The following is an 18,484-nucleotide window of genomic DNA, read 5'->3' as shown; positions in this document are numbered from 1 at the left end:
CATGTCTCCACGTGGCCACTGTTCAGTATCAATATTCAGGTGAACTCAGGCCATGTTTGTTCAGTATGACAGGAGCTCCGGCAGCAGTTCCAAAGAACAGATACATGAGAATCATGAAAATAACACTCAATAAACATCCTGATCTACGTGACAGTTTCATTCCAGTGTTTGGAGTGCAGTACAAATGTAGTGTTGCATTTGGTTAAACAAGGAACATGGTTTCTGTTCTAAACTGTTTGTCTTTCAAATGACTGGCAACAAAGTCACACTGCTACATTTCAAACATCTTCAATGTGGCATGAAAACAAGTGAAAATGTTCTGACTTCAAATTGTCTCTACAATTAAAAAATACTCAATGCACTGGGATTGTATAAATGTTTTTTCACTGGAAAGTCTGATTGTATTGAAGTCTATGAGAAAATGAGCCTCCTTCTCAGACATCTTTCTGGTGAAGAATTAGTTCCTTGCCTGCCTGTCTGTCTGACTGACTGCCTGCCTGTCTGTCTGTCTGTCTGACTGCCTGTCTGTCTGACTGCCTGTCTGTGGCCCTGCAGCTACACTGTGTGGCATGATGCTATTCATCTCTTTTGGCTCTCTTCTTTGATTGTCTTGGATCTGTTCTCTGTCTTTACAGCTCAAGTTTCCAGAGGAAGGGTGTTGTGGCCAGATTTATGAACATTCTCACATTTACAGGATATGTTTCTGAGATAATTGGTTGATGAGGCTTGATGATGCATGAAAATGAATCAGGTTATTCCCTAAATTACCGAAATTGAGAATTAAATATGCACAAACCTTACAATATAGAATAAGTAGGACATCTATTCTGTCAACCTGACTGTATATCAGAAACCTTTTTATTAAAATCCATCACAAGTCTGTGTTTCAAGAAGTGTTGTTGTCCTCCATTGTTTTACAGATTTTCTTCAGTTTAAGAGTCTGTGCAGTAGTGACACAGAGTGGAGCTGTGGTTTGGAGTTCTCGCCTAAAACTCACCTCTAACCAATCAGGAGTCAGTTACAGCTGTAAATCATGATGTCACAGTGCCACTAACATGGAGGGGCGGGGTTTTTAACCTATACGGCAGCTCCCATACTTTTGAATGATGTACAGCATTTCTATGTGCCATTTACTGACCTGCCATCCAGCCCTAAAAACACCACTTAAAAAAGACAAAAATTGCACTGTTGTAGGAGGGTTTGAGGGTTTAAAGAGGTGAAAAATAAACCTGTCAAATCAGACAGGACGACCAAACCTGTATAACAATACAGCTGATGGGACCATCAAAGCAACTTCATGTGAAACATTCAAAGACACCTGGGTGTTACGTGTATGCCTATAAGAAATAAATATTATTATAAGTTCTGTTCATTGATTGGCTAATCAAAGGATGTGCAAACGGACCAGGACTCTAATTTCATGTTGCAAGTGTTTGCTCAAGTAATGAAGTAACTCAATATGAAACAGTGTCAGACTGGTGCATCCCGCCCTGAGAGTCCAGGTGCACTGGAGTGTGAACAGTCAACATCCTGCTCAACGAGTCTTGTTTCTGTTCTCAAAATGTTTCTGTCTTTTAAAAGACTGGCAACAAAGTCACACTGCTACCTTTCAAACATGTTCTTTTTTGCATGAAGACAAGTGAAAATGTTCTGACTTCAAATTGTTTCGACACTTTAAGAATTACTTAATGCATTGGAATTGCATAAACGTTTTTTTACTGGAAAGTCTGATTGTATTAAAGTCTATGAGAAAATGAGCCTACGCATTTTATTTGAGTGTAAATCTGACAACACATGGATTTCTTGGGAGCTGTTTGAACTTCCTAGAGGAGAAAATAATTTTGTGCTCTCAGTGTCCCTAGGTGACCCAGTATGAATTTGTTAAGCCAGCCCTGGTTTCTTTGTAAACACGACTGTCATTCAATTTCAAATGGTATGGCTAAATAAACATAACAGCAGTTCTAATAACACACATTAGATCAAAAGCATCACTTAAAGTGTTACAACTTGTTCTTGCTTGTACTAACTGATCGAGCCCAGTACATTAGCACTGATTCTAGAGATGGGAAGGGGAAGCAGAAATCTTTCTGGTGAAGAATTAGTTCCTTGCCTGCCTGTCTGTCTGTCTGACTGACTGACTGCCTGTCTGTGGCCCTGCAGCTACACTGTGTGGCATGATGCTATTCATCTCTTTTGGCTCTCTTCTTTGATTGTCTTGGATCTGTTCTCTGTCTTTACAGCTCAAGTTTCCAGAGGAAGGGTGTTGTGGCCAGATTTATGAACATTCTCACATTTACAGAATATGTTTCTGAGATAATTGGTTGATGAGGCTTGATGATGCATGAAAATGAATCAGATTATTCCCTAAATTACCGAAATTGAGAATTAAATATGCAGAAACCTTACAATATAGAATAAATATGACATCTGTATTCTGTCATTCTGACTGTATATCAGAAACGTTTTCATTAAAATCATGCACAAGTCTATGTTTCAAGAAGTGTTGTTGTCCTCCATTGTTTTACAGATTTTCTTCAATTTAAGAGTCTGTGCAGTAGTGACATAGAGTGGAGCTGTGGTTTGGAGTTCTCACCTAAAACTCACCTCTAACCAATCAGGAGTCAGTTACAGCTGTAAATCATGATGTCACAGTGCCACTAACATGGAGGGGGCGGGGTTTTTAACCTATACTGCAGCTCCCATACTTTTGAATGATGTACAGCATTTCTATGTGCCATTTACTGACCTGCCATCCAGCCCTAAAAACACCACTTAAAAAAGACAAAAATTGCACTGTTGTAGGAGGGTTTGAGGGTTTTAAAGAGGTGGAAAATAAACCTGTCAAATCAGACACGACGACCAAACCTGCATAACAATACAGCTGATGGGACCATCAAAGCAACTTCATGTGAAACATTCAAAGACACCTGGGCAATACGTGTATGCCTATAAGAAAAAAATATTATTATAAGTTCTGTTCATTGATTGGCTAACCAAAGGATGTGCAAACGGACCAGGACTCTAATTTCATGTTGCAAGTGTTTGCTCAAGTAATGAAGTAACTCAATATGAAACAGTGTCAGACTGGTGCATCCCGCCCTGAGAGTCCAGGTGCACTGGAGTGTGAACAGTCAACATCCTGCTCCACATGAGTGTTCTCAAAATGTTTCTGTCTTTTAAAAGACTGGCAACAAAGTCACACTGCTTCTTTTTTCAAAAATCTCAAAAATCTGGCATGAAGACAAGTGCAGATGTTTGACTTCAGATTGTCTCTACGCTCTAATTGAATTGCATAAATGTGTTTTTACTGGAAAGTCTGATTGTATTGAAGTCTGTGATAAAATGATCCTTGTTCTCATAAGGAAAATTTGAGTATTTTGACAATAAGGGGTTCCCTCAGCAGCTGTTTGTGGTGTTTTTGTTGTTCAGAGCCACAATAAAACAGATTTTAACTAAATGGTGAATCATAAATAAAATAAACTTGTGGTGACACACTTTAGTTTGATCTGTGATCTGTCTTCACTCCGGCATGAAACTACATCGATGTTGATGTATAGCATCAGTCCGATCAGATGCTGCGTCTATTCAATAAGTCAGGGGGCGGGGCCACCGCTAAAAGACTTCCACATAGGATGCTCTCGTGTATCCTCGCTTGTGCCTCCTCCGATATGCCTCCTCTATCCTCTATCCTCTGAGCACAAATAAGAGCTTTGGGACGGTTGTAAAGATGGCGCCCGCAAAAGAACTTCCGGTTCAAGCGAGGATAGACGAGGCGAAAATTAAGGGCCTTGGAACGCAGCCATACAGAGGAAAAAAACAACAACAAAGCAACACAAAAAAACACACTAAAAACTGACCCCGTCACATCCCCCCACAGCCAAAGGTTGGCAGTCTCTGCAACTGTTAATGTCCAAAACGGGCTGGTGGGATGCCCCGGTTAGATCTGGCAGAACGCCGTACTGGTTCCACCTCAATACCTATGGGGATGTTAGGAGCAGGAGCTGGAGCAAGTGCATTAGTTACAGGCCCAAAAACACAATAAAACCCAGATCCCTCATCAGATCTCTCTGTGCTAACTGGTGGGGCTACAGGCATGTATTGTAAGGCCTGTACACAGCTTAAGAGAGTTCCTGTGCAAAACCTTCTCTCTTCCTTCCTTCTCTAGTCATACTCTATACACTAGGCCTGAGTCTCCCACTGTCTCCAAAATAAGGTGAGGGTCTGGATCCCAACCCCCATGTAACTTCCCTAGTCCCAGTCTGTTCCTATCACGAACCCATACCCGCTCTCCATTCAATAATGCTGTCGCATTAGCCCTTTGGTCATAGCGCTGTTTCGCCCGTTCGGCTGCTCTGGTCATTTTTTTGTGTGCCAGACCATAAGCGTACGTCAACTTTTGGTGATGGTCTCGAACCCAACCATAAAAACAAAGTAACACAAAAAAACACTAAAAACTGACCCCACCAAATCTGCCAACATATTAGGTTGCCAGGTTTGATATCACTGTGTCCATACAGCCACCAAAACCTGTTCATCATGTCCATATCTGACACACTCTTGCACTGTAGTGTTTGTTTTTTACTGTTTGACTAACATTAGAAACTGCAGTGTCCACCTGTTTTAGGAACCAGTAGGTTTGGTACTATTCACTGTCTTCGTTATGTTATTATTCATGCATATTTTTCAAGTCAAAATCACTTTAAGGATAACAAAATAGTTTCACAGAAGTCACAGGGATCAAGAAAAAGTTACTCTGTGTTTTTCTGTGTAATTCTAGCTCGTACAGACAGAACACTTCAGACTCTTTTAAAGTGTCTACAGTATCTTCAGTGGCACAAAGACAACACCTGCTCACACTGAGGTTACACAAAGTCTTCATTTAGATTAGTTTCATGCACGGATGTCTGTTTTCATCTGCAGACTACTAGGATCCTCTGTGCAACAGTTTTCCTATTTGTCCAGCTGATGGCACTATAATACTAAGGCATGCAGTATACAAGCTTGACCTAAATGTAGCTCTTTATTAAGATTTGTAATGTTGTGACAGTACACATGATTATAGCACAAATTGTCCATAATGTTTTGCAACAGCAGAAAATCTGCATTTTAAGATGATATCTCTAAATCCCAAAAAATCAACCCAAGCAATCTTTGTTGTGCATCAACAACAAACCAAACCACTGTTCAAGTTGACGAAGTGCCCCTAAAACTCACTGAAGATGTGATAAATTCTCAGTCTTTAACAGCAAGTCATCATGGGATTTGTTGTCAAGAAACCCAACAATCTGTCAGCCCATCTCTCAAAACTTACATAATAACTGAAAAAGGCTCAGTAATTCCTGCCGTAGTTTCTAGCAAGTTGTACACAAACAACAGGAAGTAGCATCGACCCAAATAAGTGTTTCCTATTCAGCGTCTCAACTGTTGTCAGAAGGTTATCACATTTCCATACCTAAGCTTGAAAGTCGCTGCTGTAACGTGATTAATGTTGTGAAAGTGTCACAGTTTGGTTATAAGAAACTTTATTTAGTGCTTTCTTACTGTAACAACTTAACAAAGTGCTTTACAAAACAGAATTGGGCAAATATAACCTGACAAGGCAGATAAAATCAGAATAAGGAAAATAATTTTCATATATTACTGTAAATGTGCTTTTTTCAAGTATTTTCAAATGAATTGCCGAGAGGAGACCCTGAGTGACCTCTACCCATCAGTGTGTGTTTACTGCAAAGACTCTTTCACTTTAATCTTATCAGTATTCAAACATTCCAGCTACAACAAAAACTACTTTTATCAACTCGGTTTGTCTTTTTCATTTGTGAAACAACAATAACTGACGTATGTTTCCATGTGATCAGATTGTCCTTTTAGTCAAAGCCATTAAAAAGATGTAAAAAGTCTCCTGGCTCCTGTTGATCAGCAGCAGAGTTTCAGGCTTTATAAGTCAAGACATGGCGCGGTGTGTTTTTACACCTGACGGGGTTCAGTCTGTACACAGCAACAGAGGAAAACAAGGAGTGGCTCTTCAGTGGCAGATCAAAGATCTTTTGATAATGTATTTGTCATGTGTTTCCACAGATTCTGTGCGCCAAATTTTGTGCAGATCGGACGCTGAGCCTTGAAGGAGTTTGAAAAAGTGGATTCTGTGTTTTTTTTGTGATTTTGTGAAGATAATATTCTAGGCAAAAATGGGTGTGGTCTATACCACGGAATCAGCTCCTAATGGTGGTCATTTGTCATTGTTGGTGCCTGCCCTGTAAATGTATCTGACATAACTTATATAATTAAAATCATAAATACTGCATAACCACGCTCATGAATGGAAGACTAGAAAAGTCTGGTTACCAGCCAAATTTGGGCTTTGAGACCTAATGATAACTTTTCTAACAGAGGTTACTGTAGTGTACGGCTGTACGCCAGGTTAGAGAGGTTACTGTAGTGTACGGCTGTACGCCAGGTTAGAGTCATGACGGCATGACGTCAGCCGCAAGCGTAACGTGTGACGTGTGTTCTGAGTGTCACCTGAAGTTGCAAATAATAAAGCACGGAGTTAGCACACAGTCGTTGTCAGCGCCTCCTTAAACATAACATTGGCGACAAGGATGGAGCTTCTACTTTCACCTTTGCCTCTGTTCCTCGATCTGCCCAGTGAGCCACCGGTCCCGTGTTCTCACTGGTATGAGTTGTTTGAGACGTTTGTGGCAGCCATGGGTCTCGCCGACGCTCCCGAAGCTAGGCTAAGAGCAATGCTAATCCACAGCCTGGGCAACGAGGGACAGTGCATCTTCCGCACTCTCGGACCCTCGCCAGAATACACGGACTGTGTCACCCTGCTCGAGCGACATTTCGCCGCGCCACAGAGCGTCGTGGTCCGGCAGATTATCTTCCGTCAACGCCGACAGCGGCCGGGTGAGTCGGTTTATCAGTACGTCACCGACCTCTGGTGTTTGGCCAGCCTCTGTCAGTTCAGCTTCTTAGAAGAGGAGATGTTCCGGGATCAGCTAGCAGAGCACACAGTTGACCCTAAGCTACGTGAGAAACTGTTTATGGCGCCCGACGACCTGTTGCTGTCAAAGGCGGTGGAAATAGCCTTCCAGCTTGAGTCGGCTGCTCAGTTAGCATCGCGGCTAGCGGCGCCAAGCCCGACGCCCCCACTCACCACGGCTTTGGCACAGACAGTGGCCCCGTCTGCTCAACCCTCCTCCGACCTTGAGGTAAACGTCTCGGGATGCCGGGGGGCTACAGGACGCCGGCCGTGTGGAAATTGTGGCTCTTCCTCTCACCTCTCACGCGCACCAGTGTGTCCAGCCATGGGGCAGAGGTGCCAGCGCTGCGGTAAGCTAAACCACTTCGCCAAAGTATGCCGCTCCGGACCTGCCTCCGCAAACCCCTAACCCCGCTCACCCCGCCCGCCAAGCCCGACCACCATCCATTCTGTGGACTCCAATGCCAAGCCATTCACCTGGTGCACGGTGGAGCTAGATGGAGTATGCCTGCCACTGTTGCTGGACACTGCTGCCTCCAGATCTCTGCTCAACGAGTCCACAGTCCGGTGGCTCTTCCCCCATCAGGCGATCAGAGCGGACGCAGAGGAGCTCTATGGCTATGGACACACTAGAATCGGCATGGTAGGCACTGCCACTTTCTCTATCCGCTACGGTTCCAGGGCTCTCCCACTACTCTGAGACCACTGCACCGCTGCGCGCCCTTCTCAAGCAGGACGTACCCTGGGCTTGGACCCCCGCATGCCATGCCGCTGTCCACCGCCTCAAGTCCCAGCTCACCTCTCCACCGGTGCTGGCCCACTTTGACCTGCGAAGTCCTATGTTCGTAACCTGTGACGCATCCAACACAGCCGTCGCCGCCGTCTTGTCCCAAGCGGCCGGTGGTTTGCTTCGAGATCTCTCACTCCGGCTGAGTGCAAGCACTCAGTGGGGGAAAGGGAAGCGCTGACCTGCGTCTGGGCCTGTGAACGTTGGCACATGTACCTGTACGGGCGGCACTTCACCCTGCGGACGGACCACCAGGCCCTCACCGCCCTGCTGGCCACAACTGGATCTGGCCACAGGCCACTGCGCCTTTATCGGTGGTCTGAGAGGCTGCAGGCGTACGACTTCACCACACAGTTTACGCCTGGCAGAGAGAACGTTGTTGCAGATCTCCTTTCCAGAGCCACGCCCGGTGCGGTGCCTGACACCGTCCAGGACCCCTCAGAGCCAGAACTGATTCTCATGCTGTAAACGCCCCTCCAGGCAGCCGTTTCTCTGCAGGAGCTCCAGGCTGCTTCCGAACAGGACCCTGTGTTCGTCCCGCTCCACATGTTTATCCAAGAGGGCTGGCCCGCCAGAGTCTCGGAAGAACTGGCACCCTTCAACCGCGTCAAGGGTGAGCTCTCTTGCTGGAATGATGTCTGCGTTGCACGGGGATTGTGTATAGTGGTTCCCAGCACCTTACGTGCACGGCACGCGTCCTAACCATGATGCATGAAGGTCACCTGGGCGTTGTGAAGGTTAAGCAGCGCTGCAGGGGCTCCGTCTGGTGGCCGGGCATCGACAGAGAGGTGGAGGTGATGGTGAAAGACTGTACAGCCTGCCTAACCAGCGGTAAGACTGGTCTGCCCCACCTCCGCCTTTACAGCCTCTGCCGTGGCCACAAACGCCGTGGACCCACATTCAACTGGACATCTGCGACATCGGCGTCCCCCAGCACCAACGCTTTCTGCTGGTCACCTACGATCTCCACTCCAAATGGCCTGAGGTCCTCCCTGCCGGTTCTGTCACCACCAAGGTGGTCACTGACTTCCTCTCCTCCCTGTTTACACGCTGGGGCTTTCCTGATACCATCACCACCGATAACGGGCCCCAGTTCATCTCGGCCGACTTCACTTCCTTCGCAGAGGAGAGAGGAATCAAGCACATTAGAACAGCCTTCTACCACCCGCAGGCTAATGGCGGCGTGGAAAGGTTCAACCAAACTCTCAAGAACGGGCTCAGAGCACATCTGGCAGAAAGCCTCCCGTTTCCATCGGCACTGCAGAGTACTCTGCTCCACTACAGGGCAACACCACACACAACAACGGGCAGGTCTCCAGCTCTCTTGATGTTGGGTCGTGAACTGCAGCTTCCCCTGGATCGTCTGCGCCCTACGACAGGGAACCCTTCAGCAGCAGCACCGTCCTTGAAGAACAGAGTGGCAGAGCAGCAACAGCGTATGAAGCAGCGGTTTGACAGAGGACATCAAGCGAGATTCCCTGCACTCACAGTGTCGGACTGGGTGCGCATTCGTCGTCCCAGTCGGTCCCACAAACTGCTCTCATTCTGGTCTGCACCACAGCAGATCACAGCACAGCTGGGGCCGGCTACCTTCCGCCTAGCCGACGGGTCGCGTTGGCACGCCAACCGCCTTAAGAAGGTGGCGGCGCCATCTGACTCTGAGCAGGCCGCTGCAATCGAGCAGCGTCATGCAGACGCTGACTGGGACATTCCGGAGGCACAGCCTGAGGCACGGCTGGAGGCCCCGGCTGCACACCCACCTGAGCCGGATGCACCGGCTGAACCACTGCAGCTCGGGCTACGCCCGGCTCGGGCCCACCAGAGGCCATCCTACCTCAAAGACTACGTTACAGACTTTTGAAGTTTAGCTAGTGCATAGTCTGTCATGTGGCAGAATAATCCACAGGGCTATGCGGGCAAACCGGTAGTCTTCCCGGTTTTGTCAGCCAGGTTGATTTGTTAAGAGAATGTTCTGCTGTACTGGTTCGAGTTATTTAAAAGGGGAGGGGGTAAATGTAGTGTACGGCTGTACGCCAGGTTAGAGTCATGACGGCATGACGTCAGCTGCAAGCGTAACGTGTGACGTGTGTTCTGAGTGTCACCTGAAGTTGCTAATAATAGAGCACGGAGTTAGCACACAGTCGTTGTCAGCGCCTCCTTAAACATAACAGTTACAAAGTACTTTAACAGAACAAAGAAGAAAATCAAAACCGCACATGGTGCATACAGGAGAAGTGAACAGAAAAACATCAAAACATGACTGTTGCGGCGATCTGCCTGGGAATGAAGCTGCGTGTGTGTGACAGCGGCCGTGCTGCTGCATGCGCGTGCCGGTGTGTGTGTTTCTCCGCGGCGCGCCTCAGCAGGTGCGCTGCTCCAGCAGGTGAGCACAATCCCAAATCAGCGCCAAGGTGATAAAAGACCGACGGTAAACATTTAGTTGGGTGCACAACAGAGCTGAGGAAGGCAGCAGAAACGTTCAACAATAGACTGATCAACGCATGGGAAAGGACTCTAACGGACTACCGGTGAGCTCATGTTGTTTGTGGCAGAGTTTAATTTTGTTTGTTTGGGTTTCAGTTCGTTAAAATATGTAGAAATGTGCATATTCTGATTACTTTATTTATCTTAAATAATTGTATGTTTAAGTATTGCTTAAAGCCATGTTATTTGTAACTTTTAATTTAGTTAAAATCTAGCATATTTTGTTTATTAAAATACAAAGCAAAACATTTAATTACGGATAAAACATAAGTATTTTTGTTAAGTGTTAAAATCTACAGTGAAATCGGCTATAAAAATAAGGCTTGATTTAATTTAAAATAAGTTAAAATTGTCTGAAAAGTACACATGTTGAACATGTTGAAAACCTGTATGTTTAAGTGGGTTAAATTTAGAACTACATTCGTTTCTTCAATGGTTAATTTACCCCATTTATTTAAGTTATATACTTTGTGGATTATTGGTTACCTCTTTAAAATATATATACTTGTTTAAAATATACATGTTTAAAATATACATGTTTAAAATATATATACATGTTTAAAATATACATGTTTAAAATATATATACTTGTTTAAAATATACATGTTTAAAATATATATACATGTTTAAAATATATATACTTGTTTAAAATATACATGTTTAAATGATACATGTTTAAAATATATATACTTGGTTAAAATATACATACTTGTTTAAAATATACTTACCTGTTTAAAATACGTTTACCTTACCTGTTTGAAATATACTTGCCTTTACTTACCTGTACCCTTTGTTGGTAATTGCTTTTATTTACAATTGTTTATTCTTGTGTTTAAAGGTTTTTCACCTGCACTGAAATGCATTGCTCAAACTGAAAAATAGAGAAAGTGAAAGAGTGAAATCCTGAGTCATCAAGTCCTTCCTTTCAAGTGTGGAAAACCATGCAGTGAAAATACACTTGACAATGACGCTCTTACAAACACTAAAACCAAATCCGCCTGTAGTTATTGAACAGCCAATTTTAAGAGGCGTGTTTTATATGCTTTATATGTAATTTAACTGTCTACAGACTTGAGAGTTGATTTAAATGCGTATGTAGGACCGGTAGTGGGGGTTCAACATTCATATTCAGTGTATTGTTATACGTCTAATGTTGTCTGTAAAGCTAAATAGATAGAAATGCTGCAGTTTCTGTGTTTGTCTACTTCATATTTTGCGTTTGTGTATCTTACCATGTGTGTGTGTGTGTGTGTTTGTGTGTGTTTAACTTTTTGTTTCCATGAGCTGGTGACATCAGTGTACAAGACAACCGAAGGATCAATTTCATCTGCAGCACAAAATGTGATAGTTTGGTTTAAAAATGTACATTGAGATTTTTAAGGTGAATTTTGGATTTTTTTTAAATATATATATTTTTTTAATGTTTTACTCCAAAATGTTTGAGTCCCCATAACTTCAACACATAACAAATTAACTTTTAAAAATTCAGAGCCACATGAACACCATGACCCAAACTTGAGATTTAACCCTCTGCACACCACCATTCTGCTGGGATTGAAATGTATGTTTTCTTTGAAAGATTGCCAAAAACTTAATGTAGAGAGAAACTGTAAAACAGGCATTATCGTTGGAGTTTGAACTTTCCAACGGTCTTTGAATGGACAAAAGGTTTCCTTTGGAAAAAGTGACAAAAATGAAGCTTAAAATTGTGATATTTCTATCAGAATCACTTCATTCTACATGTCTATAGATTCTGAAAGCTAAAGACCACAGCCTGCAACTTTCATGTCTTCTTTAAATTGATGACTGAATCACAATTTAGTTGAATTGTCTTGCTGCAGTTAACCTGTGACAAGTATGTTACTGTCATGACATGAAAACAGGCTGACCTTTGTGGCTCCTCCAGAGGCAGAGCAGCATCACACAGACCAGCCAGAGGTCGACGCCCACCACAGGAAGTAGAATGTGTGTGAGGGGGGAGTTCGGCGGCTCAGGATGTCCTGCTGCAAAACACAAATAGCCACAGACCGACCTCAAGTTCTGTCTGTATGGCTGGTTCACACAGCTATAGATCAACCCTCATATCTGACTCACAGCAGCATATTTTCATAGGTTTTGGAGTCGTTCTTTGTTTCATGGTGGATGTGTATGAAATATAACTAAAAGTAAATATTTGTGTCCATCTTGGAAAGACAACACAGGCTTACTATCTGTTGTTAAAAAAGTTAAGGCTCCTCTCACCTCTGACAGCCAACCAGCCGTCTGGAGATTCTCCACCTCCAGAGACGTTACACTTGTAGAGTCCTTCATCAGATGTAGAAACACTGTGGATGGTCATCTCTCCTGTAGAGCTGCTGCTGATGAAGAGGCCGTCTCTATAGAAATCTGCTGAGATGTTGTCGGAGGAGGAAGTCGACTTGGTTCTGCAGCTCAGAGTCACAGCGTCTCCCTCCATCACAGGGACAGCAGGACTCTCCAGGATCACTGGACCACCTGAGGGACAGAAAGACAAGGAGACAGTCAACACAGGATCATTTACAGAGCGGAAAACTTCCTCTTCTTGACCTTTTACACAATTTTTCTCCTCTGCATGTACATTGAAATTGTATATCCAATCTACTTTTACATAAGGTTACAAGACATGTTTTTTGTCGGTGAAATGCATCATTTAACGTCCTTAAATTAATGTTGTAATGCACACTGAGACTATTAAACAAACACAAGAAGTTGAGGTAGAGTGGTGTATCCAGGCGGCAACCACCAGGTTTAAAAAGTGCAACCGATGCAGAATCGCTTTGAAACTGTATTCTTTGTAATGTCCTGCACTGGCTGCAAATAGAAATTTGATTGTTTATAAGTCTATCAGAAAATAATCCTACTTCTGTCCTGATATATTAACTCAGTAAATATTGAAGATGAAAAAACACATTACACTGCGGTCATGACCTGCCAGTCATATGGTCGTTGGACCCTAAACCCTCCTGCTTTATTGTGTTTGACTCAAAATGGGACCATAATTTACTAAATTAACATCATTTTGTAATAAAAAACACTTGAAACCAACGATTGAGATCATAAAATCGTTATGAGGTCACAAATCAAGTGAGAAGTAGAGTAATTTTCTCTTGATCTAAACAGATATTGACTTCTTTTTGCAGCCAGTGGAGTCGCCCCCTGCTGGACATTAGAAAGAATGCAGCTTTAAGGGACTTCTGCATCAGCTGCACTTTTCTAACCTGGAGGTTGCTTCGTGGAATGGAGGTAAAACAAAATTATTCTCCCTAAAGAGCTACAGCTCATCTTTTGGTTAAACCCACCTGTCACCAAGATGTTGACGGCATCGCTGCACTCTCCAGCTGCAGATTCACACCAATACACTCCACTATCAAATATGTAAAGGTCGTCACTGCAGCAATGGGATTCATTTATTGTATTCCCAAACACGGAGCAGTCTTGGTTGATATGTCTGGATGTGTTCCTCTTCACGCTCCACTCAGAAGAGTTTCCCTGATGCTCACAGCTCAGAGACACGGACTCGTACTGAAAGAACTGGGATCTGTCCGGAACAACTCTCAGATTGGCTGCAAGAAAAGAATAACAAAGATGAAGGCAAATTGAAAAGACAAGCAAGCAAACCCAGCTGTAGATGCTCGGCAAGCTCCAGCGGCATTTCCTGTTTCAATACACGGACATGGAACAATATGTGGTTGGTTTGAGCTGCACAAAGCTTCATGTTAAAGGCAGAAACAGTGGTGGAAGCTGTGAAATCCTTTTAGATAGTTTTAATTTCCATTAATCTTCCACCCCAACATTTGCCAGTGGGATAAAAAAGTATGTTTTCCATTTTATACTTTCTTTCTGGAGATCTTTTATACAGAACTTTCCTACAGTCCTTGGACGGATAGTCGGTTTCCATCAGAAAAAGTGACCAAAACTAAGCTTAAAATAGTGATATTTACACTACTGGTCAAAAGTTTTAGAACACACCAACTTTTCCAGATGTAACCTAGTTGAAAAACATGGTTAGTTAAAAAAGAGATAATTAGAAATATACAAATCTATATATATATAAATACATTTAAACGAAGTATAGTAAGTAAAAAGTATTCAAAAGTATCTTAGAAATGTTTGTTATCATTTTAAGATTTTATTTGTTTATTCATTTGGGTAGGAACCAATGTTCTGGTAATTGTCTGTACTAATTGTATGAGGTGGTCTGTGCGTCCGAGAGGCAGGTGTTTCTCACGGAGGAAAAGGGGAGGGGACAGAGAGTAAGGGGAAGAGAGAAGAAAGATGTATGGAAAGGCATGAGTGAGCATGAATGTAATGACCAAGTAGCTAAAGTTTTTCTAGAGTTAAAAAGTGTGACACTGTGTGTATTTGTGACTGCGAGTGTTAAAGCAACAGTCGGGACAGTGCGAGTGCATGACAGTTTTTGCCGTGACTTCAACACGAAGCTGCACAGTGGGTCGCGCGGATTAAGAAGGAAGCTAGCTACGAGGACGGTGCATTAGTTGAGTTTCGCCACAACACGTGGGCGTACTAGAGGAACTGCCAAGCTAACGCAGCTGGACGGAGCCGAGAGGAGCCGCTGTTTCAACGAGAAACGGAGCCGAGTGGAGCCGCTGTTTCAACGAGATACGGAGGAGACCGGAGCGGTGCGTGTCATCCCGTGGACGGACGTGAGGACGACTGCTGGAGGACGTAGCGGCACCTGTGCGGTTGGTTGCAGACACAGACAGAAACGTGAAGGTACCGATTCATTTATTTTGCTCAGCTGGAGCATAACGGTCATTTTGTTTGAGGCCGCAACGAACCCGAGCCACGCATCAGGCCTGCAACTTTATTTTGATTTGCAGAATTAAGTAGTGCCGGCTTGTATTGTTGTGTGTGTGTGTGGGCCCACATAGTGTGTTTGGTGTTCATGAGGGAGATTTGAGTGTTTTTCTCATATATTTGAAATAGAGATATCTATTTTGTTTCATATTGGTGAACATAATTGCATAAAAAGGAAGAAAATAAGTCATTTTAATTTACTATTCTGTATGTTCAAAATTGTCTTTTTTTTATTTTTGTTCAAGTAAATAAGTGAGGTTTCTTTACTTCAAAGTGGTGTTTGATCATTTTATTTGCATGATTCTGAATAAGGATTTATTTCATAGGTTAAAAGGACAAATAGGTTAAAGTTTGAATAAAATAATTTATATTAAAACCAGTGAATTAGAGTGTTTAAAAAACAGAGCGTTAATAACATAGAAATACAAGATTATATTTAAAGTCTGTAAAATTAGGGTTAAAAGTAATATTGCTAACAGAATAAAAGAACCCAACAGCTCTCCCCTTATTGAATATTATTGAGGGAAGCGCTACACAGAATTTAATTGAAAATTATGCAGTTTAATGTCTCAGTGTACTCTGAAATTAATGCACATTTGCAACATTTAAAATCCTTTATTGAGCATGATAGTGTTTTGAAAGTAAAAAAAGATTCAAAGTCACATTTTATGTTGGACTGAAGGCCAAAAAAAAGACACAAACTGACAAAAAAGACACCAAAAGACACAAAATGACTAAAAAAAGACACAAAATGACAAAAAAAAGACACAAAATGACTTACAAAGACATGAAAAGAATTCAAAAATGGACAAAATAGCCCAAGACTCCATAGAGTTAAGTTGTTAACCCACTTCTTGTTCCCTGAAAAAGGCCTACTTGTATAATTCTGAAATGTACATTATATTTTACCTTTTTTTATTTACCTCTGGCAGTTCACCACTTACCTTTGTACCCATTCAAGCTGTTGATTTGACTTGAACTGCTTGATTTTCAATAAAAAACTGGAAAAATTGGGCTGTTCTAAAACTTTTGACCGGTAGTGTATGTCACAATCACTTTATTCTGCATGTCTCATTTAAAATGTGTCCAAAAAGTGGTTGGAATAACTAGATCCTGTTATAAACACTACAATTCATGGGAGAATGTTTTATTTTCTTATGATTTCTGTCATTCTAACTGTGTTATTCTGCACACGGACATGTTTGAGTTGTTCCCATTGCTAGCCATGATTGTGCTGATTCCATAGAGCTGCATGATTTATAGATTTATATATATTTTATACATTTCAGTGAAATACACAGAGAGGAGAATGTGAAAAAACACCCTGAAACAGCTGGTTGGTTCTGCAGCACCACAGCTGCATCACGTGTTAGCCGCGATATGACAGAAAATAGTGAAAAGGATCAATCACAACTCTCTAAGGTCTAAAAGATGAAAGATAGAAGTACTCACCAACAACAGTGCACAGTGTTGTGAAGTCCATGCTGACTGACTGACTGAAGAGCAGCAGCATCACACCACAGGCCACAGCTTCCTGTCGTTATGATGAAGTCCGGCTACAAATATGTGAAGACGTTGTTTCTGCAAGATGTCCTCCTTCTACTTCTCACTTGATTTATTACCTCAGAAAAAAAATCAGGTGGCAACATTATGGTCTCAATCTCTAGTTTCAAGATTACTTCAAGACAATCTGATGTTAATGTGTAAATAATGGTCCAATTTATAAGAACACTGCAAAAAAGGGGTGTCTAAACATAAGATAAAAACATTAAATCTGAGGGAAATTATCTTGCTGGACAGATAATTTCACTTGACAAGATTTCTTAAATTAAGATTGTTAAATCTAGAAATAAGCATGTTGAACACTTAAAATAAGAAATTAACTCTTAAAACCAGATAGATTATCTACCACTTCTAAATCTAAAGGTTTTTTTTTATCTTGGTAAGAAACAAATCATTTGCAGTGAAGATAGATGATAAAGCAAGGCATGATTTGGGGCGTGGCTACCTTTGATTGACAGGTGGCTAACATGGCTTGTAAAGCGCGTCCACAGCACTGTGTACATCTGAACTGCTGTCAACCTGTTTGTCGTGTTTCCGTCTCAGAACTTTGACCCTTTCACTGTGTGTTTTCACTTCAAAGTTTATTTGAACATTGATGAATGTAACTCATACACTTATATAACTTATAAACAGTCTATGGTTAAGAAAATCTACCTGGCATGTGTACGTGTGTGTTGTATTATCATCTCATATTGCGTGTTAACACATATCTTTTTGTTGACATTATTTGCGTGAATGGCGTTCAATAGAAACAAGTGAAGACAACTAATTTACACGTGAAGCAGTTACCTGCTGCGGCAGGACATGGAGCCAGTTTTATTGTTTCCATTTACTCCTTTTATGTACATTAATATGGCATTAAAATGTGATTAAATTTGATACAATCACAACCTGTCAAACCCTTTAAACTCAGATAAAATGCATCACAAAAGAAAACTTATAGTTTCCAGATTCCATAAACAGGTCGGACGCTGTGCAAATAAATATGGACATGTTTATGGGTTTTTAACATAAACTATACCGCTTTGTTTAATTTAAAAAAAAAAACTTTGTGTCACAAAATATTAGCAAACAATCAGATTCAGTTTTATTTGCGACATACCAACTTTATTTCCCAACCTTATGTTGATTCTATTTCCTGTCTGTCGTCCTCAGCTGCTCTTCCTGAGGTTTTTGAGGTTTCTGACATTTGTTTTCCCATGAAAGTTTTTTGTTGTTGTAGTTTTTCATCATATGAATCAATGATCAACGCTAAAACTGACTGTAGGTTTGCTTTTGTCCAGGACCAGGACTGTTTCCTTCATGTGGCTGGTGATGTCTCATAGTTTGTCTGCCACTGGTTGAGGCTGGTTGGTGTCTCGCTGCCACCTTCAGGACAAAGTTTGACACTACAGCAACATGAAAGAATCACAGTTTTCCACTCTGACTCAGAGATGATGCACTGATTTGCAAAAACATTGCACTGCAGCTAGTGATAAAAAGTAGGCCTTTGAGTCAGCAGGGCATTATATTACTGCCAAATATCACTGGTTTGTGCTGTGAACTATTTTTTTAAAATCACAGAGAACATGAAGAGAAACATTCTCTTACTGGTACAGATAGAAAGTCCAAACTGCAGTAACTCAGTAGCAGGAAAAGGGGCAGACAGGTATACTGTAACAGATTTAAGAAAACAGCCAAATTGTGACAGTAACATACTTTTTTTCCATTAAAAAGGTATTATACTGTAGAAAACAATGCATTCTGGGCAATATTTGTAGGTAGTTTGCCGTTTCCCATAAAATACTGTAATATACCATAAATAGCATTGCATTCTGGGAGTTATGGTA

The 18,484-nt window shown here is 42.1% G+C and overlaps 1 protein-coding gene across 1 annotated transcript; it reads right to left on the bottom strand.

Annotated features, from left to right (window-relative positions):
* Positions 1-11,088: 11,088 nt before the first annotated feature.
* On the bottom strand, positions 11,089-16,575 carry LOC131989300 (Fc receptor-like protein 5). The gene is made up of 6 exons (XM_059354491.1): positions 16,545-16,575; positions 13,574-13,837; positions 12,498-12,749; positions 12,146-12,259; positions 11,525-11,583; positions 11,089-11,127 (listed from the first exon to the last, which is right to left on the bottom strand). Exons 1-6 carry the CDS (start codon positions 16,573-16,575, stop codon positions 11,089-11,091), a joined length of 759 nt encoding a protein of 252 aa, XP_059210474.1.
* Positions 16,576-18,484: the final 1,909 nt, after the last annotated feature.

Source organism: Centropristis striata, chromosome 17 (genome assembly GCF_030273125.1).
Source record: "Centropristis striata isolate RG_2023a ecotype Rhode Island chromosome 17, C.striata_1.0, whole genome shotgun sequence".
NCBI classification, from domain to species: Eukaryota; Metazoa; Chordata; class Actinopteri; order Perciformes; family Serranidae; genus Centropristis; species Centropristis striata.
Note: the sequence above shows the minus strand (reverse complement) of the source record. Positions and strands in the feature narration are given on the sequence as shown.